This window comes from Sminthopsis crassicaudata, chromosome 6 (genome assembly GCF_048593235.1).
Source record: "Sminthopsis crassicaudata isolate SCR6 chromosome 6, ASM4859323v1, whole genome shotgun sequence".
Lineage (NCBI taxonomy): Eukaryota > Metazoa > Chordata > Mammalia > Dasyuromorphia > Dasyuridae > Sminthopsis > Sminthopsis crassicaudata.
In genome coordinates, this window is record NC_133622.1 from 181698700 (window position 1) to 181724271 (window position 25572).

General features: G+C 34.0%; 1 protein-coding gene across 5 annotated transcripts in view; it reads left to right on the top strand.

Annotated features, from left to right (window-relative positions):
- Nucleotides 1-25572, top strand: part of KIAA0232 (KIAA0232 ortholog) — a 98749-nt gene that overhangs the window by 66779 nt on the left and 6398 nt on the right. For all 5 annotated transcript variants that reach the window (XM_074274220.1, XM_074274217.1, XM_074274219.1 and 2 more), the window contains 3 exons: nt 6239-6305; nt 7475-7556; nt 9891-13188. In XM_074274220.1, the coding sequence (XP_074130321.1) occupies nt 6239-6305; nt 7475-7556; nt 9891-13188 (3447 nt within the window). The remainder of the gene's footprint in view (nt 1-6238; nt 6306-7474; nt 7557-9890; nt 13189-25572) is intronic.

The following is a 25572-nucleotide window of genomic DNA, read 5'->3' on the forward strand; positions in this document are numbered from 1 at the left end:
GATCACCTTCTCCTAAATCCTCTTCCCTTTGGCTCTTTCCTGCTTCTTCTTGTCTTCCTGTTCTTCAATCTTCTTTACTATTTCTTCATCTGTGTCTCTCCCACTAACAGAGGTTCCCTAAGACTATGTCATGGTCTCTCATCTCTTTTTCCTCCATGTTCTCTTAATTGGTAATCTCCTTAGCTCTCATGAGTTTCAGTTATCCTTTCTGTGCAGATGGTTCTCAGATCCATATATTCAGCCCTACTGCTGAGTGTCTTCCATTTTCTAAACTCTAGTCTTACATCAACAATTATCTTTTTAACATCTTGAACTAAATGTCCCATGAGCATCTCACATTCAGGATGTCCAAATGGAACTCACTATCTTTCCCTGCAATCCTTTCCTTCTGAAGTATGTCACTGTCAAGGACTCCATCCTCCTCCTAGTCGTCCAGGTTGTCCACCTCCTTGTCCTCTTCAATTCCTCATTCTCATTTACCCCACACATCCAGTCTTGTGCTAAGTTTTATAGTTGTTAAATTTCACAACCTTCCTTTTCCTTGAACACAGCTACCACCATGTTGCAAGGCCATGTCTCTCATGTGTAGATAGCCTCAGCACTTCCTGGCCCCAAGTTGTTCCCTGCTCCAATCCAATCTGCATTAGCTGCAAGAACAATTTACCCAGGTGCAGCTCTGCTCATAAGATAACCTTAACTTTTTCTTCTTCATTAAAGTCTAGTGGTTCCCAATTTCCTCTAGGAACAAATTTAAACTGTACATGGCATTTAAAGACTCCACAGCCTGATCTCTTCCTACTTTTCCAGTCTTCTTTCTTCTCACAGCATTTGACTATCAGACTATGCTGCCTTACAGTTTCTTGAACATGAGACTTGACTTTGTGACTTTGCCCTGGCTGTACCCCTGCCTAGTATTCTACCCCTCTTCCCTCTGGCTTTTAGCTGCCCTGGTTTCCTTCAATACTTATATCAAGTCTCATCTTTTGGAGGAGGCCTTCTCTGGTCCCCCCAAACTACCAATGCCTCTACCTTCAGATTCCTTTCCCTCGATTTTGTATCATCTTGTATTTACCTGATTACTTACATATTGTCTCCTGCATTAGAATGAATTTTATGAGAGCAGAGATTATTTTTATATTTTTCCTTTAAAAATTTTAATGCAACAGTTGTTCAGTTTTTTATTCCTCTTCCCTGGTGTTTTCTTCCTTGTGTCTTGAAATGTTTATAACTTGATGATTGTAGCCTAATTTTCTTTGAAAAAAAAAAAGACAATTAGATTTGCAGTCAAAAGAACAGGGTTTGAAACTCAAATATGTCACTAAAGGGCTATATGTCTATGGACAAATCATTTTAAATTTTAGTCCCTTAGTTTCCCTCTCTAAGGTAGGGATATTTTAGCTATTTTAAAGATACCTTTTAATTTAAACAGTTGTGATTCTGTGAAGAATAAGATAACAGTCTTTGTCTTCATGAAGAGTCTCAGAGTACAATGCAACAACATACTTTTTCTTCTTTGTACACTTACAAGTTAAATATTTTTTCATTGCTTTTGATAATAGTAAATGAATGTTAGCTTCTTGCAAGGAGAAGGATTTGACATGCATTGAGGATTCAATGCTTTCTTTTGTAAATTTAAAATCATAATATTTCACACGTAGTTTGTCATAATCTGTGCCAGGGGTTCTCAAACTACGGGCCGCATCTCAGGCCGGCTGAGGATGTTTATGCGGCCATTAGGTTATGGCAAATGGGCTGAGGGGCAGATACAGAGTGTGAGCTTTTGTTTTTGACTATAGTCCAGCCCTCCAACAGTCTGAGGGACAGTGAACTGGCCCCCTATTTAAAAAGTTTGAGGACCACTGATCTATGCCATAGTATATTCCCTATGCATCATCAGGAGAGCAAAAAAAAGTTGTTAATAATTAGAGTACTTTAAAAAATTAAAAGCAACAATAACAATAATTTAAAAAACAAACAAACAAACAAAAAAACAAAAGTACTTAATTACTATTCTGGAGCTCAGATTTGCCTTTTCTGGCTTTGAATCTGAAAGCACTAACCTGCCTAAACCTAAAGATTTTTGGCCTATTCCAAATTATTAGCCTCCTGAGTCCTTTCTCTATAGTTTTCTTTTAGGCTTTCTCTCCTATTCTGGCTTCTCTTACTGGATTTTAGAATAAGAACCCCTGGTAATATATTTTTCTCTCCAGTTGTTTGATAGATATCCACATTTAAATGAAGAGTTTGTCTTCTCCTTGAGAGAAGCCATTTCTTACTTGGGCATTTGTCCCTAGAAATTGAAGCTGATGGGCCATGTTAAAAGGACTTTGCAAAGTACTTCATCTTTCTGTCTTTCCATAATTTGTACTTTTTCCTCTCCTTTCTTTTGCTTCTGAAAAGAACACAGGAAAGGGGAATCAATCATACTTGTTTCCTCCAATCATGTCCTTGGACATTTACCAAAGTTCCAAGGGCACAAAACCAGGAAAAACTTAACTAGATAAGATGAGATTCTGCTCCCCCACCAAATCCTATGGTGATCTAAACTCCTAAAGAAATTAACAGAAGTTTTTAAAAGTAATAATACAAGATAATAGCTCATATTTACAGGAATGAGAGATTTATAGGAGGAAAATGTGAGAACCTAGAAGTTTAAGGCTTGAAAGAAGAAAGAAAATTAAAGCGAATAGGTACATTTTCCAAAAAAAAAATACAGTTTGGCATATGAGTAACTTTCCATATACCCAGAATTTTTTTTATTAATTTAGTAATCTAGCTAAGTAAATGTTATCATATGTACAAAGATGTGGATTACTGATTTTTAGGAAATTAGAAAACAGTAAAATACATTTAACATGGAAATATGAACAGCCCTAGAACCTGAGGGGTTCTTCATAATTTATAATTGAATACTAAAAATAATTTGCATGAATAAATGAAAAGGACTTTATTAAGCTTTGTGCTATATGCCAGGCAGTGTATTAAGTTTTGGGAATTCAAATAAAGAAAGCAAGACAATCCCTACCCTCAAGGAGCTGATAATAGGAAAAGATAAAACAAATAGAGTGGTAATATAGTGATAGAGAAGTGAATATGGTAGGTGAACCCCATGGTATGAACCTGGCTATAGAGAAGGAGCAACTGTACTCAAGTGAGGGATTATTTATGATGAGGGCTCCCTAATCAAAAGCCAGGGTACAAGGGGACAGTATTTTGATCATTCTTAAAACACTTACTTTGTTATACTATGCATGGAGTAGTCATGTGATGAACATCAGTTATAATATTTTTAAAGATATTTTCCCTGGTGATTTATCTTCTAGATAAGCAAGAAATTGAATAAAATAGGAATATTTGCTTTATTGTCTTGGTACCTAGTTGCCTTTTATTATAACTTGTTCCCTCTGAGAATTTTTTCATTGTTATGAATCATCAGGCAGTCAGTTGAAATCATATGTTTACTCTAGAATTCTGGTTTGATGCATACAGCATGTTGGCAGCAATTGATAATGCCTGCCTTTCTCTCTCCCTTCTCCATTATATTAGCATCCATTAGGGAGCATTGAATTGCAGTTTGGGGTATAAGATGCCTCTTCCCCCTCCTAATTACTTATCCATATTTCTAGCTATATCAGTATAGAACATGATATTTTAAAGATAAAGATAACATTTAAAATACAGAAATAGTCAAGAAAAGAAACAAAAAATATACATATAAAGCTCGTTTTTAACCTATGCTTTTAACATAAAATTACACTTAATGTGTGTTAAAGTAAACCAAAGCTTTAAAACCATACAATCTCGATTGATAGATTGATAGTAATTGATACATTACTATTTGGTATGAAGCAACCTGTGATAAGGCACCAACAATTATATTAGCATACAATCAATTCAGTTAATAATAAAAAAATCATTTGAATACATTTAGCCTTTCTGAGGCGATGTGACACTGAGCTGCAGGCAGTTGAGAGTGCCAAAGCAGAGGAATAAGCGATCCCTGAAGGCTGGCATGCTGCCCTGGAGACTGTTTTTTAGCCCAGGCTTGCTCTACAGAACAGAATGCAGCATGTCAGCTGACACAAGTATTAGTTTCAGGATCAGGAGGAAATGGAGTGTAATTCCAAAACTTGTCACTCCTTGAAAAGTATGGTAAGCCAATTTTTTCATATGGAATTATTAAGTTGGAGTGATAGCGACATTTGGTGCTAACTTCAGCCACAGGTTCTTTTAAGTTTTTCATAGTCTTTAGTGGGCAGCAGAGTAAAAGTGAGAGAAAGATTTGGTATTCTTTTCCTTTCTCCCTCTGTCTTCTTTTCTTTATAAAATCTATTACATATCACACATAAATATAATTGTTGATTTTCATGTTCATCTTTTCATCATAATGCATTTCTAGTGTCTTAATCTGTGTAACTGTATGATTGCTTATTTAGGTTATTTTTAATACCAGTGCTAAGTCGTTTTAAGTTAAGCAAATGGTGTAAAGTTTTATTTTTAGACCCTCAATGTTCTGGTGATGGTGATGAGTTAGAGAAGTGCTTTGTCATGTATGCTTGTTTTACTTGTTTTAAAACTGGGAAGACCTGTTTAAAACTCTAGTTTAAATAAGACTTTTATCCTTCAGATGTAAACCTGATAACTCAAGTTTCTTAAAAATATATTTACCTATGCTTTTAGATTTTCTGGATTTTCTTTCTCCCTGTTTTTTTTGATAAATGTAGTCATACATATCTTATACTTTTTGGTGAGCCGATAATCCAGCTAATTTTTAAAAATTGGCTTTCTCCTCTATCTATCATCAAGATTTTAGCTATTACTTATTTTTTGTTTTTCTCTAGTGTGAACTTTACCCTTAGTTTTTTCTGATATTCCCAATTCTCTACCCTAAAATGCAATTAATTTAATAATAGGTTTACAATTATATATTTTATATTGAATATATGAAAACAACTTATTGTGCATTCAGATATTTATTAAAGTTTCTGTTCTGCTGTCTCTATGTAGTCTTGTTTTGGTTTCTCCTCTCTCCCCCCCACCAAAGGTTATATGCTTCTAGAGGTCAGAGACTCGGTCTTTTTGAATTTTTTTTTTTTTTGTATCATGCTTAATACATGGCAAATGGATAGGTACAATGTATACTTTTTATGGATATATATATATATATATAATTTATCCATGTTTTGCTTTTTTAATGTCTTTTTTTTGCCCAGTGAATAAGACCCTGTTCTTTAATAATAACAATAACTGACACTGAGACATTTCTTTAAACTTTGCTGAATATTTTATATACATTATGTCATTTAATCTTTAGAATACCATTAGGTAAGCAAAGTTTTCCCAATTTTCAGGGAATAAAATAGGTACTTTTCCTATAGTCTGGTCATGTTGCTTGGATCGAAGGGGAATTCAAAGCAGTCTTCTTCACTCAGTTCCATTTCCAATATCAGGCTGTCTCCAAGGGCTATTTATTTCATCTGATTTTCCTGACTTTGTGAGGCAGATAATGCCAGTCTCATCTTCATTTGACAAATTAGAAAACTGCATCTCAAAGAAAGGAAGTGAGCCGTCTGATGTTGTATTATTAAAGAAGGAGACAACCTATGAACCCAGGTCTTCTGAACTCAAAAGTTCAATTCTTTCTGCTGCTATTTAGTATCCTGGATTAAGGTTATAACAAAGAGAACCTATAAAATCTGTCATAAAAATATTGGATTTTCTGTGATATTGCCATTTACTGTGAACAAATGTTGCTGTATTGACACCACAATTTTCTAGTTATTCTATTCCATTTGAATGTATCATCTGACATGATAAAGTCTCTAAACACCAAGTACCAAGTCCTATGTTTTCCCAGTTTATCATTTATTTGTTGCTTTTTATTGAATAATTTGCACCAGATCCCTCAGGATGCTGCCTTCCATGAGTGTCGTATATGCAGCCAACCTTCTCCCCAGACCTCCAGGTGCACTTGTCGAACTCAGCATCTGAGCAGCTCACCCCCTCATTGCTCCTGGGAAGGGGTCCCTAGCAAGAGGGATGTTGGGCTTCTTAAGTTGGCAGATTTTACCAACAAGAGGCCAAGCAAATTTAAATGGTCTAGCCATACTAGAAGGAAAAACATATTGTTAACTATATATTTATTTACTTGTGAGAATTATGTATCAGTATCAAAACAAAGTATCATTTTCCAAATTTTATAATTGCTCATAACCTATCTATTTTTCTTCTTATACAGAGCTCTGGGATTGAAACTTTAGTGGAGGAGCTTTGCTCCAGACTGAAAGACCTTCAGAGTAAGCAAGGTGAGGGATTTGTATTTATAATGAATGATTCTAACATATAATAGGCTCATAGATCTAAGAACTTAAATTTGTTGTTACTTGTTAATTTACTGATCAAGATAAGCATAGACAAAATTTTTTGATAAGTAACGTCAGTGAATCAACAAATGCAGCACTATGCTATCTATGTTTTCAACAATAATAATAGTAGAATTAAATCTTTTTATCTTCTTCATATTGGTATAGGAACCTGCAAGAGATTTGAAGTACCCTACTTTTCTTAAACAAGATAAATTACCTGTTAATTTAGTTTTGAAGCTAACTTGATTGTTTCCATTTTAGAAGTAATTTGGAATCTGACAACTAAATTATCAGAAAGTAGGAGATATCTGGGTTTTTGTCGCGTGTCCCCATAGTGCAGGAGACAAATGTACATATGTATGTGCATGTCTGCACATACCCTTTATGACTCCTGGTCATGACTCCTTCTGCAAGGATTAGAAGAAACAGGTTCCTCACAAAGGCTAAGAAGTCCTTTGTCCTCTTACTATTCTTGTTACTGACTTCCCATATTTGATATCAGTTTAAGTATATTCCTTCCTCATGTCTAAAACAAGTCACATTTGGCAGTTTATCTGAGGACACAACTAGAGTCATGCTGAGAAGTCCCTTTTGCAACTTAATGTGATAAAATGTCAAAATTGACCTAGACACTCAGTAACTGTTGACCTGTCATATTAAGATATTTCTTGAAACATTTTAATGAGTTAATTTTAGCCAATAGCTGGCAATGTAAAGACCATACATCTTTAGAATTTCAAAATAGTAAGATAATATTTCCAATATTTGAAAACATATCTGTTCTTAAACCTCTAAGTGAATTTTATATCAGGAAAACTCAAATAACTTCATGTTTTCATATTCATAAATTTATATATAATTAATAATAGACTTCATTTCAGAAAATTTCTAGCCTTTAATTAGTGACAGCTTTGGCACATGAAGATGACCCTGGACAAATATGACAAATGTATTTTTATTGTTGCTTTTTTAAATAGAGAAAATAATATAGCCATGTTCTGGGGTATTAATAGTTTATTTAACTTCAAATTAAGAGTTTTTGAAGTATAAGCAAATGAATATTTTAAAAGTGAAATAAAAAGCATTTTTAAATTTTTGTTTTGTAACAGAAGAGAAGATTAACAAAAAATTAGAGGGATCTCCCTCTCCAGAGGCAGAAATATCTCCCACAGCAAAGGATCAAGTGGAAATGTATGTGGGATTTTATTTTCTTTTTTAATTGTGAATTTAAGTTGATTAAAACCAAATTAATAGACAAGAAAAAGTTTGATTTTTAGTTTTCATATTCCTTGTAAGTTCTGTGTGTATATACACATTTCTTGTTGTCTTTGGTATGTGTTAAGTATTAAAATCAGGTTTACAATAGGAAGCTTTCACTTTTTAATTTGTTGCTATTATTTTTAATTGTGTAGAAACAGGTTTCTGTATTTTTTGAAAAGCAGAACAAAATATTTTATACATTTTTCAGTATTGTTTTCTATTCATCCAAGGGAATTAAAAAACTTCAGACAATTACTTTATACTGAAGATAGATAAAAACAAGATAAAGGAGAAATATTATTCCATATTTACAAATAGGGAGTTTGAGAGTTAGATCAAATTGCCCAATGCTGATATGGTAAGTCTTTAGTAGAACTTGATACCTGATCATCACTGTAATTCTATTCATTAGATTATGGCATAAGATTTAATGCCTACATAGTACATCATTAAAGTAAGTACTATGTTGAATGAGTTTTCTAATAAAAATCACAGCATTTAGATGTCTATTTACATTAATCCACTCTCAAGTGCATTTGTGGCCAGATCATTTCATTCTGCTGTGAAAGGAAAAGTTTATATATAAAATACATGTTTGAAGAGCAGAAAATGCTTAGATCTTCACTATAGATCTTGCAAAAATTCATGTTTGTAGTTGCAAAAGAGAAAAATCACTCATTTTGATAATTCTGTTCATTATTGAATTCTAGGCCTAGTCTGTGTTCCCCAGCTTGACAATGAGTCAGTGATTAATTCCTTTTGAGTACAAGCTTATATAGCTGCTCTATTATCTAATATTAGTATTTCAGGATTACACTTCATGAAAATCAAAAGCCCATCTAAAAATTATTTGGGACACTAATGTATGCAGTTGTTTGGGGTTTTTGCTTTTCAAAATAAAACTAATTTCCCACCATAATTGATAAACTAATTTTCCATCCCTACAGTACAATTAATTCACTCATTCAACCGATGTTCAAGTATCTCCTTTGTTCAAAATACTGTGTTAGGTATATGGGGAAGCCAGAGATAAATGAAATACAGTTGCTGAGTGATGGATGACCCTAAGGCATTGTATGCAATACGTTCAGAAAAAATAAAAAAGAAATTAAATTTCAAATTGGTGTAGTGGAAAGAACACCAAACTTGAAATAAAAAAAGGCCTGGGCACTTATAATGATATGATTGTGAATAAGTCATTTCGCTTTCTAAGCCTCAATTTCACCATCTGCAAGATGGGAAGAATTTCTACATTTATAAGAGTAATGTCTTGTAAATTTTAAAGCATTGTATTAAAATGATCTTTAATTGTCTATAATGTTTTAGTGGATTATCTTGTATCTCATCTCTTCCTACCTGAATTTACTAAAGTAGCCTGTCTAACTCTGGATTTGTCTCTTACCTATCTTCTGCCCAATGAATGTTATTCAAACATTATTCTTTTTACCTTGTGGCCTAATTAGAAATCATCATTTGGTTTCACTAGAGAAAATAAAAATTTTCCTGCTCTGCTTTCTGGTTGCTCAGCAAGGGAATTCTACCCTCCCTATAAGAACTATATTATAACCCAAAGTTTCATGAATGTGATATGCTTTTTTGGTAAGATCATAAGATTTAGAGCTAAAAGGCTACTTAAGTCAAGCCTCTCATTTTACAGATGAGGAAACTTGAGGCCAAAAGAATTTGTGGCATACTAAAGACCATATTGACCTTGTAGCAGAGCTGGTCTTCAAAGCCAGGTCCACTGAATCCAGTCTAGGGTTCTTTCCACTACACTATAGCTGTCTGAATTACTTTGCTTATGTTCCTTTTGTCTGACATGTCTTCCCCCTTTGTTACTCCGAATTCTCTCTATTTGTTAAGATCTAGCTCAAGTCCCATCTCCTTCAGGAGAACTTTCCCAGCTTTGTGTAGCCCACAGTGATCTCTGTATCCTCTTGAATATTTGATGATAGTCTTGTCTTATATTGTTCACCATTACTTCATGTATGTTAGTCTTATCAACTCAGTCTTAACTTGAAAATAAAGAATGTATCTTTTCTTTTGTACTCTTCACATAGGGAAAGATTGGAAAGAAGAACTTTTGTGATTTAGCCTTAACTATATTTCATTGTATTCTAACCCATTAAATTGGTTATTTGTAAGTGTTATATATGTTATCCCTTTTATTAGAATACCCAGTTTTCTGATGTCCTTCCAGATAAGGGAGAATTTATCATGTTTATGTTTTTAAATGCTAATTTTTGAAAGTTTCTTTACTTTTAGGTACTATGAAGCATTTCCACCACTTTCTGAAAAACCAGTTTGCCTGCAAGAAATCATGACCGTTTGGAATAAATCTAAAGTTTGCTCTTACTCTAGCTCATCCTCATCATCCACAGCTCCACCAGCTACCACAGACACGTCCTCTCCCAAGGATTGCAATAGTGAAAGTGAAGTCATTAAAGAGAGAAGTAGTGAAGTGTCCAGCACTGTACATGAGCGAATTCAGCTGAAAAAAAGTAAAACTGAGAAAGAGAACAAGTTTAATAATGGCACAATTGAAGAGAAGCCTGCTTTCTATAAAAAGCAAATCCGACACAAACCTGAAGGAAAAATTCGCCCTCGATCCTGGTCTTCAGGTTCTAGTGAAGCAGGCTCAAGTTCAAGTGGTAATCAGGGAGAATTAAAAGCATCAATGAAATGTGTTAAAGTAAGGCATAGAACAAGAGAGATTCGAAACAAAAAAGGGCGAAATGGTCAAAGCAGGATTTCTGTGAAGACCAGTGAAAGGGCTGAAAGAAAGTATCATGCTGGAAGTAGCAGCAGCAGTAGCAATGGGTCTATCAAACAACTGTGCAAAAGGGGCAAAAGACATTTGAAAGAAATTGGAAGAAATGATCCTGGCAGCACTGATGGAAAAGATCTGTATTTGGAAAGTAGAAATGAAAAAGAATATAAAGAGGAGCCATTATGGTATACGGAACCAATTGCAGAATATTTTGTTCCTGTGAGCAGAAAAAGTAAACTTGAGACTACATACCGAAACAGGCAAGATACATGTGATCTAACATCAGAAGCAGTAGAAGCATTGTCAGAATCAGTGCATGGTCTTTGTATTAGCAACAATAATATTCATAAAACATACCTCGCAGCAGGTACTTTCATTGATGGTCACTTTGTAGAAATGCCTGCAGTTATAAATGAGGATATTGACCTCACTGGGACCTCATTGTGTTCTCAACAAGAGGACACTAAATATTTAGATGATGTTCATCTGTCAGAACTAACACACTTCTATGAAGTGGATATTGATCAATCCATGTTGGATCCTGGTGCCTCAGATACGATGCAAGGAGAAAGTCGGATTTTGAATATGATTCGACAAAAGAGTAAAGAGAAAACTGATTTTGAGGCAGAATGTTGCATAGTGTTAGATGGAATGGAGTTGCAAGGGGAAAGTGCAATATGGACAGATTCTACCAGCTCTGTTGGTGCTGAGGGGTTAATCTTGCAAGACCTTAGTAATTTAGCTCAATTTTTGGAGTGCTGTTCATCTTCAAGCTCTGGTGATGCAGATGGGGAAAGTTTTGGAGGTGATTCTCCTATTAGACTCTCACCTATCTTAGACAGCACAATGCTTAGTTCACACATGCTTGCTGGCAATCAAGAGCTCTTTTCAGATATTAATGAAGGGTCTGGTATAAACTCTTGTTTTTCAGTGTTTGAAGTGCAATGCAGTAACTCTGTTTTACCATTTTCTTTTGAAACACTCAACTTGGGAAATGAAAATACAGATTCTAGTAGTAGTGCTAATATGCTTGGAAAAACACAGTCTAGGTTGCTAATATGGACCAAAAATAGTGCCTTTGATGAAAATGAACACTGTTCCAATCTTTCAACAAGAACTTGTAGTCCATGGTCACATTCAGAAGAAACACGTTCAGACAATGAGACTTTAAATATTCAGTTTGAAGAATCCACGCAGTTTAATGCAGAAGATATTAATTATGTAGTTCCCAGAGTCTCCTCAAATTATGTAGATGAAGAACTTCTAGATTTTTTGCAAGAAGAAACTTGCCAGCAAAATGATCGAACTTTAGTAGAGATGCCTAATTTGGTTTTCAAAAAAAAATCTAAACTAGAATCTGTCTGTGGTATTCAGCTAGAACAAAAAACAGAAAGTAAAGATTATGAAGCTACACAAGTTTGTAGTGACAGCAGTCCACCAGGAGATGGCTACAGCTCAGGGGTTATTAAAGACATTTGGACAAATATGGCAGACAGAAATTCTGTAGCAATGGTAGAAATAGAAAGAATAGATGATGAGTTGTTTTCAACAGATGTAAATAACTACTGCTGCTGTTTGGATACTGAAGCTAAAATGGAAACCCTCCATGAACCTAATAAGGCAGTGCAGAGATCAGAGTACCATCTATGGGAGGGCCAAAAAGAGAACTTGGAGAAAAGAGCATTTGTTCCAAGTGAGCTATCTAAGGTAGATGGTGGCGATTATACTACACCCTCCAAACCTTGGGATGTAAATGAGGATAAAGAAAACGCATTTATTCTTGGTGGAGTTTACGGAGAACTCAAAACATTTAACAGTGATGGGGAATGGGCAGTAGTACCACCTAGTCACACAAAAGGAAGCTTACTACAGTGTGCAGCTTCTGATGTGGTGACAATAGCTGGTACAGATGTCTTTATGACCCCAGGAAACAGCTTTGCACCAGGTCACAGGCAGTTATGGAGACCATTTGTATCATTTGAACAGAATGATCAATCTAAGAGTGGGGAAAGTGGATTAAATAAAGGGTTTTCTTTTATCTTCCATGAAGACTTACTAGGAGCTTGTGGTAACTTTCAAGTCGAAGATCCTGGGCTCGAATATTCATTCTCTTCCTTTGACTTAAACAATCCATTTTCACAAGTCCTTCATGTAGAATGTTCATTTGAACCAGAAGGGATTGCATCTTTCAGCCCTAGTTTTAAACCTAAATCAATCCTCTGCTCTGATTCAGACAGTGAAGTTTTTCATCCCAGGATATGTGGTGTTGACAGAACACAATATAGGGCTATAAGGATTTCTCCAAGGACTCACTTTCGCCCAATTTCTGCATCTGAACTGTCTCCAGGAGGAGGAAGTGAGTCAGAATTTGAATCTGAAAAAGATGAGGCAAATCCGCTCCCTTCTCAAGTTGATGTGTTTGAAGATCCACAAGCAGATCTCAAACCCCTGGAAGAAGATGCGGAGAAAGAAGGGCATTACTATGGAAAGTCAGAGCTTGAGTCCGGAAAATTCCTTCCCAGATTGAAAAAATCTGGAATGGAGAAGAGTGCTCAGACATCACTGGATTCCCAGGAGGAATCAGCTGGGATTTTGCCAATAGGAAAGCAAGATCAGTGTGTGGAGTGTAGCATGAAAGAATCTGTAGAAACAGAGCATATAGAAAACTCGGAAGTGAATTGCAAAATACTGGCACCTTGTGAAGAAGAAATAAATAATTTTTGCAGTTGTAAAGCAGGCTGTCAATTCCCTGCATATGAAGATAATCCTGTTTCTTCAGGAGAGCTAGAGGAGGTAGGTGTTTGTGTGTGTGTGTGCGTGCATGAGCACACAGGTGCTTGCGCAGGCATACATGTATACAAAATTAGCATTTTCATATTGATGATCATAGAGTGACAAGTTTATTAACTGTGACATCAGATAGCTAAAAAGGCAACTAGCAATTGCTGAGAAGCCAACTTAGAAATAGTATAGCAAATCATTTGAAAATATTTAATCTTTTCAGTTATGTAAAAGATATCCTTGTGGGGTTTAAAATCAACCTGAAGCTTATTACAGTTTGTGTCATCAGTAGATTTCATTTAGGTTTTTTTTTTTCCTCCCTGGGAAGTATCAGCATTTAAGCAAGGCACAGGTCATTTTAATAAAAGCTTTTATCACTGTAAGAATACTTAATTTGTAAGGTTCTACTCGGTTGCTTTATTTTGTGGAAATGATGCTGGAATTTCAACTATTACCCTAGTATGATGTAAACTCTAGCTGGTTCTACCAAGCACAAAAGACTTTGAGTAAGGACCTAAAAATGGATTGTGCATCTGCAGTCCAAAGATCAACTAGTTAAGTTCAGAGAGGTTGTTGTTTTTTTTTTTTTTTTTTTGGTTTGTTTTTACCAGGGGGTTGACCACCAGATGACACATTTTTTTTAGCTATAGCATTATAAAGACCACTTACATAGTCTTCTACAAGGTTATAAATCTCTATTAGTTGAAATCAATTATGATAAAACCATAGATCTTTGAAAGTTTTTAAGTATAACATATTAGGTATGATTTTCAGTCTTACAGAAAGTACCTTTGCTTTAATGAAATCTTCATCACTGCGCTTCTTTATATACCAAATTTCCCTATATACAAATAAAACATTCAACTTGTGTAGAAATAAAGCTCAAACATATTCAACAACATATTCTTTATGTAAAGCCAAAGTATAGTCAAATGCCAGATGATATTCCCTGACTAACATCACTTTTTCAATAATATCATTTCTACTATACCTCTTCATACTATTGTAAAATTCCAATGTAACATTTTCAGCTGGTTTCCTGTAATACAAGTAGAATGGTCAGTGACATTCCAAGCTTGCTGCTGTCTTATAATATATCATATACCCATTTTATTTTGATGGAACACATTAATAATGTTTGTCAGTGTATCCTTGTATATTTGTACAAAGTTTTAGGGAAAGTTCTATTAATATCTTTACTGGGAAAATCTGCATTAGTTTTAAGAAATTCCCATTAGTATATTTTGTTACATTTCATTAGTGATAGTTCTCATTTCCTATTAATATATTACCCCAAAAAAGATTTGAAATCTAATTGATTCTTAATAGAAAAGATATAGATTGTCATATTACTTATCAAAGCATCCATAAGCGTGGTAATACCTATGTCCTTCATAATGGCAGTTTTTTTGAGTAATAATTGGGTATATATCTATAGCGGTAAAAAGAGAATAGATGACTGTTCATTATGCAGCCATTGTAGGGTGACAAATATAAAGTTTATGTAGTTTCAAATTAAATAAATGACATGGACAAAGAGGGACTTAAAATACTTGCAAGATTAGAATGATTTCCTAAGGGGAAAAGGCAAGGATTTTTTGTTTTCAAATGATTCCAGGCTATTCATCTAGATTAAATTGTATTTTAATACTTAAAATAACATAACCCCACCATTAATTTCTATTAATATTAATTTCCAATCACAATTCTTAATTTCAGGAATTTGTCATAGTTTTTGCCTTGTTTTAAAATGATATTTTACATTATCTTCACTGTTTATTATTCCATACTGATCACTTACTAACTCAAGGGTTAGAATTTTCTTAGATAAAAAGTTGAGGGTTTTGAAATTTAGATCACTGTCCTTTAAGGTCTACTAATAAAATTTGTATCTTTCGTATTTGAAATATAATTACATTGTTAAATTATTCTTAAACTCACTGCCACCTAAAAGTATAAGTTCTATTCTACTTTTTTAAGTCACCAGTTTTGATTGTTTCTTTAGTTACCTTGAAATGGCATATAAGTGTTAGCCATTTTGTATTATTTTCAGTTTATGTTTTACTGCTCATTTATCTAAATCTATGTAACTTACGTATGTAAGGATCATTATTCTATCAGATTTTAGTACATTTGTGTTAAGATGTACTTTTAAGCATTTCATGTTGCATAACAATTGTATTAACAAATGCATAACTCATTAAAAATGAGTTCTGGATATAGACCCAGAATTGATTCCTGTTAAATCTCAGTATCAAATATAATTTTGGAGATAAGAATCTATTTCAGCTCCTTTATTTGATTGATGAAAGAACTGAGACTCAGAGAATTGTGATATCTATTCTCTGTGCCACACAGCTAGTTACTTATTAAGTTAAAGTTAGAATAACGGCTTTCCTAATCTAATGCTTTTTCCACTATTTCTGTTTTACAATACATCTTTGCCTTTCTTGTATTTTATATAATTTACTTGCTTCCAGTGTTTTTATTTTCTCTTGTTGAATTTGTTCTGATCATTAGAATTCCTAATTTGAAGTAGTGTGGGAGACATAGGGTGATGCCAGCTTTCTTTCTATGCATCTTATTTAGCCATATTTTTGTGTTTTATGTCCTCTTCATGGATTTACTACTTCATTTTGGTTTCACAATGGAAAGAAAAAAGCAAAAGGAGAACCCAAATTATACTGTTGCCATATTCTTATACTTTCTAGCTTGTCATTGTATTTATATGTTAAATTTATCAGAAGTCTTAATTTTCTAGAAAAGGCCTTAGCTACCAAAGTTATTTTAGGATCACTCCATTGTTCATATTTTACAGGATTTATGAATAATTACTTTGATGTTCCAAATTAGAACTGTAGATTCATAGGCCTGAATGAAATTTTAAAAGAGTATATAGTCTAACCACTTAAATTTATAAATGAAGGAGCCAGTGCCCAGAAAAGTTAAATGTCCAGTTAATGACAAAGCAAAGAAAACAATTCAGGTTTTCTTACTCCCAGGACCATGTCTTTTCTATATGTTACACAAAAGAAACCTGGTCAGCTTTAGAGAGCCCAAAAGTCCTATTTTTTTTCTTAAATTCTCAATAAAGTTAGCTCCTATTAAGAGTTCAAACCTTTCTTCAGATGTCAGATGCTTTTGTGGTATGTGGAAGAAAATGAAGGATTCAGTCAGACAATAAGCATTTATTGAATAGTATTGTCCAAGTGCTGGGGATACATAGAAAGGCAAAAGATTGTCCTTATTCTAAAGGAGCTTGAAGTTTAATGGGAGAGACAGCTTGCAAGTAACTGTATCTAAACAAGGTGTATACAAGATAAATTGGAAATATTCAGCAGAGGAAAGGCACTAGCATTAAGGGAGATCAGGTAAAACATCTTGTAAAGGTAGAATTTTAGCAGGAGGCAGAGATAAGGAAGAGAATTCCAGATATGGGAAACATTCAGTGAAAATGTATGGAGTCAAAAGATTGAGGATCTTATTCAAGGAATAATATGGAGACCAGTAAGATTGGATTGCAGTTTTTGTTGAAAAGTAAGATGTAACAAGACTAGAAGGGTTAGAAAGGTTCTAAAGGGCTTCAAAAGCCGAGTAACATTTTCTGTTTGATTGTGGAGGTAAAAGGGAACCATTGGAGTTTATTGAATTGAAGAGTAACATGGTCAGATCTGTTTTAGAAAAACCAGTTTGGCAGCTGTGGATGGATTGAAATGGGAAGATACTTGAGTCAGGGAGCCAGCCATCTCTTACTCCTAAGGTTAGGTATGTGTATACTTTAGTTATATTTGTTTTGTAACTAAATTACTGTAGACTTTTTTTAAAAAGACTTTATGGAAGTTTAAGAATTAAGTGAATTCAATTGTCTGGGACAGTGTTTACCTCTTCTTAATTTTGCTAAAAATCGGAAGAATATTCTGCAAGGGTTTATTAAGCATCTACTATATGCTAGGAACTGTGGCATGGGTGCTCCCTTGAAGAGGCTCACATCCCACAAAGGTGGTATGATTTGCACAGACTGATTATAATTGAAGATGAGAGAAAGAGAAAGGAATAGGTGGCACCTGAATTGAGACCTGAAGAATTCTGAAAGATGGAAGCAAAGAGGGAGTGAATTGTAAGGTCAAAGCACAGTGTGCAATAAGTCCATAGAGAAGCTAGAAATGGGATGTCAAATCAGGCAAAGGGACAAATAAAATAATCCAGAGACTATTATAATAATTCAAATGAGAGGTCATGACAATGCCATGTGACTACAGAGAAGAAAACAAATTTTTAAAATATTAAGGTAAAACAGATTTTGGCAGTATGTGTATATGAGGAGAGGCCTTAGATGACCATAGGTGTAGTTTCTTGTGTGAGGAATGGAATGATGTTATCAACAGAAAGGAAGTTGAGTATAACAGTGAGTTAAAGAGGAAGATAGTGAGTTCTCCTCACTATCTTGGGATGTTCTCCTGACATCAAAAGGTATAGATGTCTAAAAGGCATTTAGAGATAAAGGCCTGAGATTAGAGAGAGATGTATAACTTCATTTGTACAGAGATGAATGTTGAAAAGTGGAAGCAGAAAAGATTCCCAAGAAAGAAGTATAACAAAGAGTATTTTGGGGGGAGCAGGAGGAGAATGAGCAACCAGTAAAGACCAAGAAGGTACTATCAGAGATAAGAGAACCAGGAGAAAGCATCTCAGGAGAAAAGTGTGAGAAGCAATGCTGAAATCTGTAGAAAAGCCAAGGGCAGTGAGATCAGAGGAAAAGACACTGGATTAGGAATTAAAAGATGTTTGGCAATCTTTGAAAGAATAGAACAGCTGCACTCAAGTGCTAGGTTCAAAAAGAAATCAGATTGTAAGGGATTGAGGAATGTGGAAATGAGGAGTCCAAAGATAAAATTGTGGGTATCAGGAAAGGTATTAAAAATTAAACATGAAATTTCCGACCCATTTTTAGAATTGTGTTCATCAGCACCTGGAATACTTCAGTCTTACTGCTATATGGAAGGAAGATATGAAATGAAGTTAGACAATGTCCAAAAAAAGGACAACTAAAATTAATGAATAATCAAGAAAATGAGAGAGTCCCCATATGAGAACTGATCTAAGATTTAAAAGAGATTTTTAAAAAATAACAAAAATTGAACTGGGTAGATAATCATTTTTATGCAATTCTGAAATATGTGGTTGGAATGAAAACAGATTTGGTGACCAAATTAGAAACTTAGAACCAACTTTTCCTTTCAATTTTGTCTAAAGCCCTGAACTTAAAACCAGTAGATCTAGACTCCAATTCATCTCTTTGGATGCTCACTTCCTCTTCTGCACAATGGGAATAAAAATATTTGCACTCCCTACCTCACAGTGTTATTATGAAGAAAGTGTTTTGTAAACTGTGAAATGTGTTATGAATTAATATTATTATTAGGCAGAAGTGGAGTAAAAAAAAATGACACAACAACAAACTTATGGAACTTATTGCCTTTAGGAGATGGTATAGTTTCAAGAAGGATTTCCAGTAAATCAAAAATTGATCTCTAGCAGGTAGTACATACTAATTAATAATAATTAATCCAATAATAATAACTGGAGAGGGAGATGGCAAAATCACTCTAGTATTTCTGCCAAGAAAATCCCAAATGAGTTCATGAAGAATTTGACATGACTGATCAACAAAAAGCAGGTCATAGCTAAGGCAGATTTGTCCAAAATGATATTTTTTCTTTCCTATTCAGTTTGGAACATTTGTTCTTATTTAAATATTTTATTAAAAACTGAATATCAAAACCACTAAATAAATTTTTTTCAGTAATTTAAGTTGTTCAGTCATGACTGACTCTTCATGATCCTTTGGACCATAATGTGGTGATAATGTCCAGGGGAGTTTTCTTGGCAAAGATACTGGAGTGGTTTGCTAATATCTGAGGTTGAATTTGAACTCTCGGGCCTAGCACTCTTACCTATCTGAACTATCTAGCTGCTAAGTAACTACTTACAAAAGCGACCACTTTGCATGATACTTTGATAAGAATTTACTTACATTTAAATTCTTATCAAAGTATCATGCAAAGTGGTCGCTTTTCAGTTACTTTGAGCTTTCATCAGGATTCTTTGTTCAGTCATCCTCATTTACTTTTACAGTGTGTATGCTATTCTCCTGATTCTGCTTTTTCCCCAAAAATTATTTCATTAAAAGTCTTTACAATGTCTGTGTTTTTCATACTTAAGCTATCTTAATTGTGATATAATGTTCCCTTTTGTTTAATGGACTTCATTTTATCTAACTATTTTTGGAAGGTTAGATTATTTCCAGTTTTTATATTTATATATATAATAATGCTATGACATGATTGAGTAGATAGCTTTTTTTTAAATGACACTTTCAGAGTACATTTGCAGCAAAGTAACTGTTGACTCATAAAGCATTATTTTTGCAGCTTTCACTGTATAATGCAGATTTTACTTCCAAAAAGATTTTACATGTTTACAGTTCTAACAGGAATGAGTGAATGTCCTTGTTTTTCCACAACCCCACTTTTAGTTTTATTGCTTCTTTCTTTTTAACCATTTTGATGAATGAGAATTTGTGCCTAAGAATTGTTTTAAATTTTGTATTTTTGTTATGTGACAGCTGAGCATTTTTTCAAGTGTTATTAGTTTATATTTCTTCTTTTGGAGACTATTCCTATGTTTTGATCATTTATATGTTGTGAGATTGGAATTTTTTTTGGGGGGAGGGGTTATTCCCAACCTTTTGAGTAATATCACAAAAGATAGAAATCATTCCTTAAAGTTATTTTCAGACACTAAATGAATTTAACCATTAACTTACAATGATATCTCTTATGTAAAATTTTAATGATATTTCACAATGGATATAGCATGTCACATAACAAAATGTTTCTGTGAAAATGTAAAAGGGGCAGGATAAGTGACAACATATTCATTGTAGTTTTATTATTTGGCAGAATGTCCAGATTTACCCTAAAAATTGAGATAGAGCACAATATACACATGGGGTTTAATGGGAAAGCACTGGATTAGGAGCCAATAACACCTAAAGTTTATTCCCCCTTTACCTCTACCCCTTAGAATCCCTAGTTTTCTTCAAAGTTCATCTCACACCTATGTTCTGTATGACGCCTTTCTTGGCCCCCCATCCCCTAGTTACTAGTCTTTTTGCCCTAAAAAAAATACCTTAGATATATTTAGTAAATATTTGCATATACTCACCTTGTACCCTCAAATAGAGTAAAATTCATTGAAAGCAAGAGTGATTTCATTTTTTCCCCTTATATTCCCAGTACTTAAAATGTTGGGAACCTAATGAGCACTTAATAAATTATTGTTGATAGATCAATTGAATGAATGAGGTATTTATTAAAAGTTTTGTGCAAAGGATTGTGCTCTCATAGGACAATCTCTGCTCTCATAGGAGTTCACATTCTAATGGGGGTGGAAACAACACAAATGGAAGTCAGCTACAAGTCAGATGGGAAAATCCCAATATTCTTAGGAGGTAATAGCAAAAGAGATGTTAGTGCTTCTTATTTAAAATCATTTCCACTGATAAAATCCTATTGGTTTTTGATGTCATACCATTGAACAGTATTAAGACCTATGACTCCAAGAATATTCATTTCTAAGTCATCAGTGACAAGTGACTGTAAGCATCAGCAGGAGCAGTGACTAGATGACATTTCCACAGATATTATTTCCCACTGTGCTGACTGAGAGAATTGAGCTGGAGGCATTTCTACAAATTGGACTTAGGAGTTCCAGGTCCAAAGCTGTCTCCATTAGTGTTTGAGGGAATATGATAGTGGCGGTGATGGTCGTCTGACTTGCCTGATATGAGGTACCTTGCTGCTTCTGCTAGACTGGCTTGCTGGGCCATCCTCCATATCACTTGCTTTCCCTGATGATAACTCTGAGAACTGGGGTAGAAGCAGGATGATAGAATAGGAGGTTCTGCTCTACTGACTATAAGCATGTGATCAGCAATTGTTGTTGAAGGTAATAAGTAAGGTGGGCTCCCTCTCCATAATTTCCCTCCTCTATAACAGCTGTAGGTGCTGCAGTAGTAGTATATATTGGTGTCTGGAAGGTGGTATAAATAAATCAGTAGTGCTTCTGAAGAAGGAGAAACCACTTTTCCCAAGATGCTTGAATTCAGAATCCTGGACTATTTCTGTCAGGGTCATAGTGGACTTCTAGATCAGTCAAAATGAGATATGATACTCAAGAAAGCTAAGGTGATCTGAAGTATATATGTGTGTCTTCATATGTAACTACCTCTAGATATCAAGAAGGTTTTCTTTATACCAAATCTAAGTTTGCCTCTTATAAATCCTATATTTTGTTCTTCATTCTGGACTCTGGGGCCCTCCACCAAAAAAAAAAATCCTTATTTCAATAGGACCTTTAAATACTTGAAGACTACTATTGTGCTTCTAATAAGTTGTAGTTGCCTTCTGTCTCAGTCTCTGTCTCTCTTTTTCTGTCTTTTTCTTTTACTTGATGTAAGGAAAACCTTCCTTAAAATTAGGGCTTATTGGCTTCTTTCTCACTGAAGGTCTCTCTAGAAAGACTAGATATTAGGAAATAATTTTTATTCAAGTGTAGCTTGGATTAGATGGCCTTTTGAAATTCCTATCTTGATCTTCTCTGATTCTGTGCTAGTTTGGATTTAGGGAAAGATGTGAGGGAAGGCATTTTAGGTACAGAGAGCAGTAGCTGGAAGGAGGGAAAGTTTGATTTAGAAAAGTTTTTGCTAGATCTTGGAATTTGAAATATAGAGGACAAATAGATTTGAGAGATTTCTAAGAGCTTTTAATGTCAAACTTTGAATTTTTCATTTTATTTAATAGATAAAGAAAGTTACTGAAAGTTTTTGAATAACAAAATAGGAAAACTGATTTGGCAATAATATGTATGATGGATCAGAAGGGGAAAAACTAGAGTCAGGGAACTATTGGTAAATAGCCTCAACTAGAGTAGTGATAAGAATGATAAAGAAATGATAGATTCTTTTTTAAAAAATGTAATATTTTATTTTTTCCCAACCACATGTGAAAGCAATTTTACATATTTTTTTTCAAATGATGAATTCCAAATTCTTTTCTTCCCTTCCTCTCTGCTCCTCTCATTGAAAATGCAAACAATTTGACATAGGTTATACCTGTGTAGCTATACAAAATACATTTCCATGTAATTCATGCAGTGAAAGAAAATGCAGATTAAAAAAAATAAAAGAAAGCAAGAAAAAGTATCTTTGATCTGCATTCAGGTCTTACCAAGTTTTTTTTTTTTCCTGGCAATTGGACAGGTAAGACAAAAAGGATAGATTCTATAGAATGAATAAGATGTAACAACTAATTAGATCAGTTAGATGTGGGAGTAGGAGGAACCAGAGATGATCTCAGATTATAAGCATAAGAGAACAGAGGTACTGTTGACCAAAATAAGGAAGCTTGGGAGAACAAACAAGTTTTAAAGGAAAAATTCTGAGTTCAGTTTCAGCTTTGAATTTCAAATGCCAGTAGGATATCTAATTGGCTTATATAGGAGGGAGCTTTAAAATGGCAATCTCAGTACAAGAAAAAAGTCAGAGCTGAAGATGTATATTTCAAAGTATAGCTAAAAATTCAAGGGAAATGTTTAAGGGTGAGTAGAAAGAGAAAAGAATAGGACCAAGAACAGAATCTTGAGGCTCTATGTTCAGAGAGCTAAAACAAGAAGAAAAGTTAAGGAAGGGAATAAAAGTGGAGCAAGAAACACAAAAGAATCAGAAAATATCACATTACAGAAACCAAGAAAATATGAAGAAGGGCACAGCGAATCATTTCAGATAACCCAGAGAGATAAATAAGACTAAAGACTGAGAAAATTCCTTTGATTTGTCACTTGGAGGTAACTGGCTTTTGAAAGAGTTCCAGTCAAATGGTAACATTGGAATCCATATTGCAAGGGGCTGAGACACAAATGGATGGTGAGAAAAAGGAGGAATTCAGTATAGACCATCCTTTGAACAAGTTTGGCAGGGGGAGAAAAAAAAAGCATTGGGAATGACCTTGAAGGAAGTTTTTATTTTTGTTTTCTGCAAAAGAGAAAATTAAAGATGACAAAATAAAGAAGCCAATAGAAAGGAATGTTGAAAATATAAATAGGAAAGTTATAATTGAGTGAAATCCCAAAGGAGATGGGAGGCAAAAGGATCAAGTACAGGTGAAAGAGACAACTTTGGCCAGGAAAGCCACTTCTTCCTCGGAGAGAAGAGGGAAAGAGAAGGTGTATGAAGACACAAATAACTTTTTTAATATGAGTACATAAGAATTGAGATGGAAGGTAAAAGTACTTGGTGACATTGCTAGCTTCTATTTATGAGGTATTTTAAGATTTACAGGAACATTTGGTATCTTCAATGATGCAAGAGGAGAACAGTCAGGCATTTATAAGAAAATAGGATAGAGAATTCACGAGACAGTGAGATGAAATAGAAAAAGCCTTGAGTTTAGAATCAGGATCTGGTTTTGAATTTTAGCTCTTCTATTTACTAGTAATGGGAAGAAAACATTTCACCTTTCTGTGCCTCAAATTACCGATCTGTAAAATAAATTGGTTGAATCAAATGATCTTTTTTTTTCTAAAATGATTTTTAAATTGCTTTCAAGCTCTATAATCTTATAAATGAGATGTAAAAGAATTATAAATTAGTAGTAAGAGGCCATGCAGTATAATTTACAGTGAATGAAATCCTGATTTCTCTGATATATTTTATCAGTATGCTTAGCAAGCCATATGCAAGTATGTATATGTGGTAAGTGTTATATAGAATTAGGAATTAAGGCTAAAATGATGGAAAATTAGCAGAGGAAAAAAAAAAGATCCTCTGATAGTGAAAAACCTGTTATTGAAATGACTATCCATGTAGTTTAGATTGGCTAGGGAAGAAAGAGAAGCCAAAACAAAAATAGTGTACTGTCACAAGGCAGAAACATAGAATTTCAGAGTTAGAGTCTTGAGGTACATAATATTGAGTAGTAACATGGTCTCTAGGATTTGATCTAATATAACTCACGGTGTGTGGCTGAAGTGTAGATAGTATGCAATGTGATTTAAAAGGAGACATCTGTCTTCTAGTAGACTACTTTAGTATCTTATATACAGGGCCATCTAGTGGAAATGTCCATGCAGCCAAATTATTTTACGAGTTCAAGTATTTTGAAACTCTGTGGATGGATACTCCCTCTTCTCTTTATTTTCACAATAGTTTTTACTGTATTTTTTTTAATATTTGCATCCACTTTCCAGTGTAAGAACTTTGAAAGAAATATTTGCATTATACAGTATTCTTTTTTTCTCAGTTGTCTAATTTCAAAGACCATAGGACCCCCTAGTTTTAGAACGAGAAGGATCCAGATGCCATTTGGTCAAAATTTTTTTTACAGAAAAAGAAACTAAATCCAAGGGAAGATAAGTGACTGCCCATGGTCCTCCACTACAGCTAGCATAAACATTAGAGGCAGGATTTTTCTCCAAAGCCAAGGCTGTCTCTTTTGTACTACAAATTTCTTGAGGACAGGTATACATCTATGAAGTAGTTCTCAAAATCAAGACTTTATGTATCCTAGTATTATACTAACTTCACCCATAAAATAGCTTTCCAATGTCCTGTACCCAGTGATTTCCCCAATCTTTTCTCAGGAGGATCTCTTAAGGTAAAAACAATTTCTAACATGATAATAATTTATATTATTAGTATCCTGTGATTGGGAAAATATATGTGATGGGGAACTCAATATGATGTATTCAATAATGATTTCAAATGAGTTTGCATTTAATTACATTTTCATATATTTGAAAATAATACATATGTTCATGGCATATTGTTCAGTCTACAAAATGAATATTTATGGATCATGTAGAATAAATTAATGGCTCATAGATTAGAAGCCACTTCCCATTTTCCCTTGTTTAGTAGTTAACGTAATAGAAGGCTTGAAGTAGTTCATGAATTTAAAAAGCATCAGCTCATGAGTATATAACAACAGCTTAAGTATCTTCTTTGTCCTTTGAACAAACTAAACAACTATTATCTTTAATTTTATTACTCTACTTAGTATTTTATTCTTCTTTTTTTGTCATCTTCCTGCTACAAATAATTTTGTCAAATTTACCCAAATATTATTCTTTCTTCTTCTTTCTTCCTTATTTTCTTCCACTCACAACTAAAATTAGAGACAGGCTCTCCATATAAACTGTTGTTAGCCTGGACATACTCAGTAGGCAGAATATATTAATCATGTTTTTTTAATATTTGTGGTCTTTTTGTCAAGCCACATAGAATGTTCCAAAATTTTTCTAAAGAGATGATCTGAAAAGGGTATATATTTACTGAAC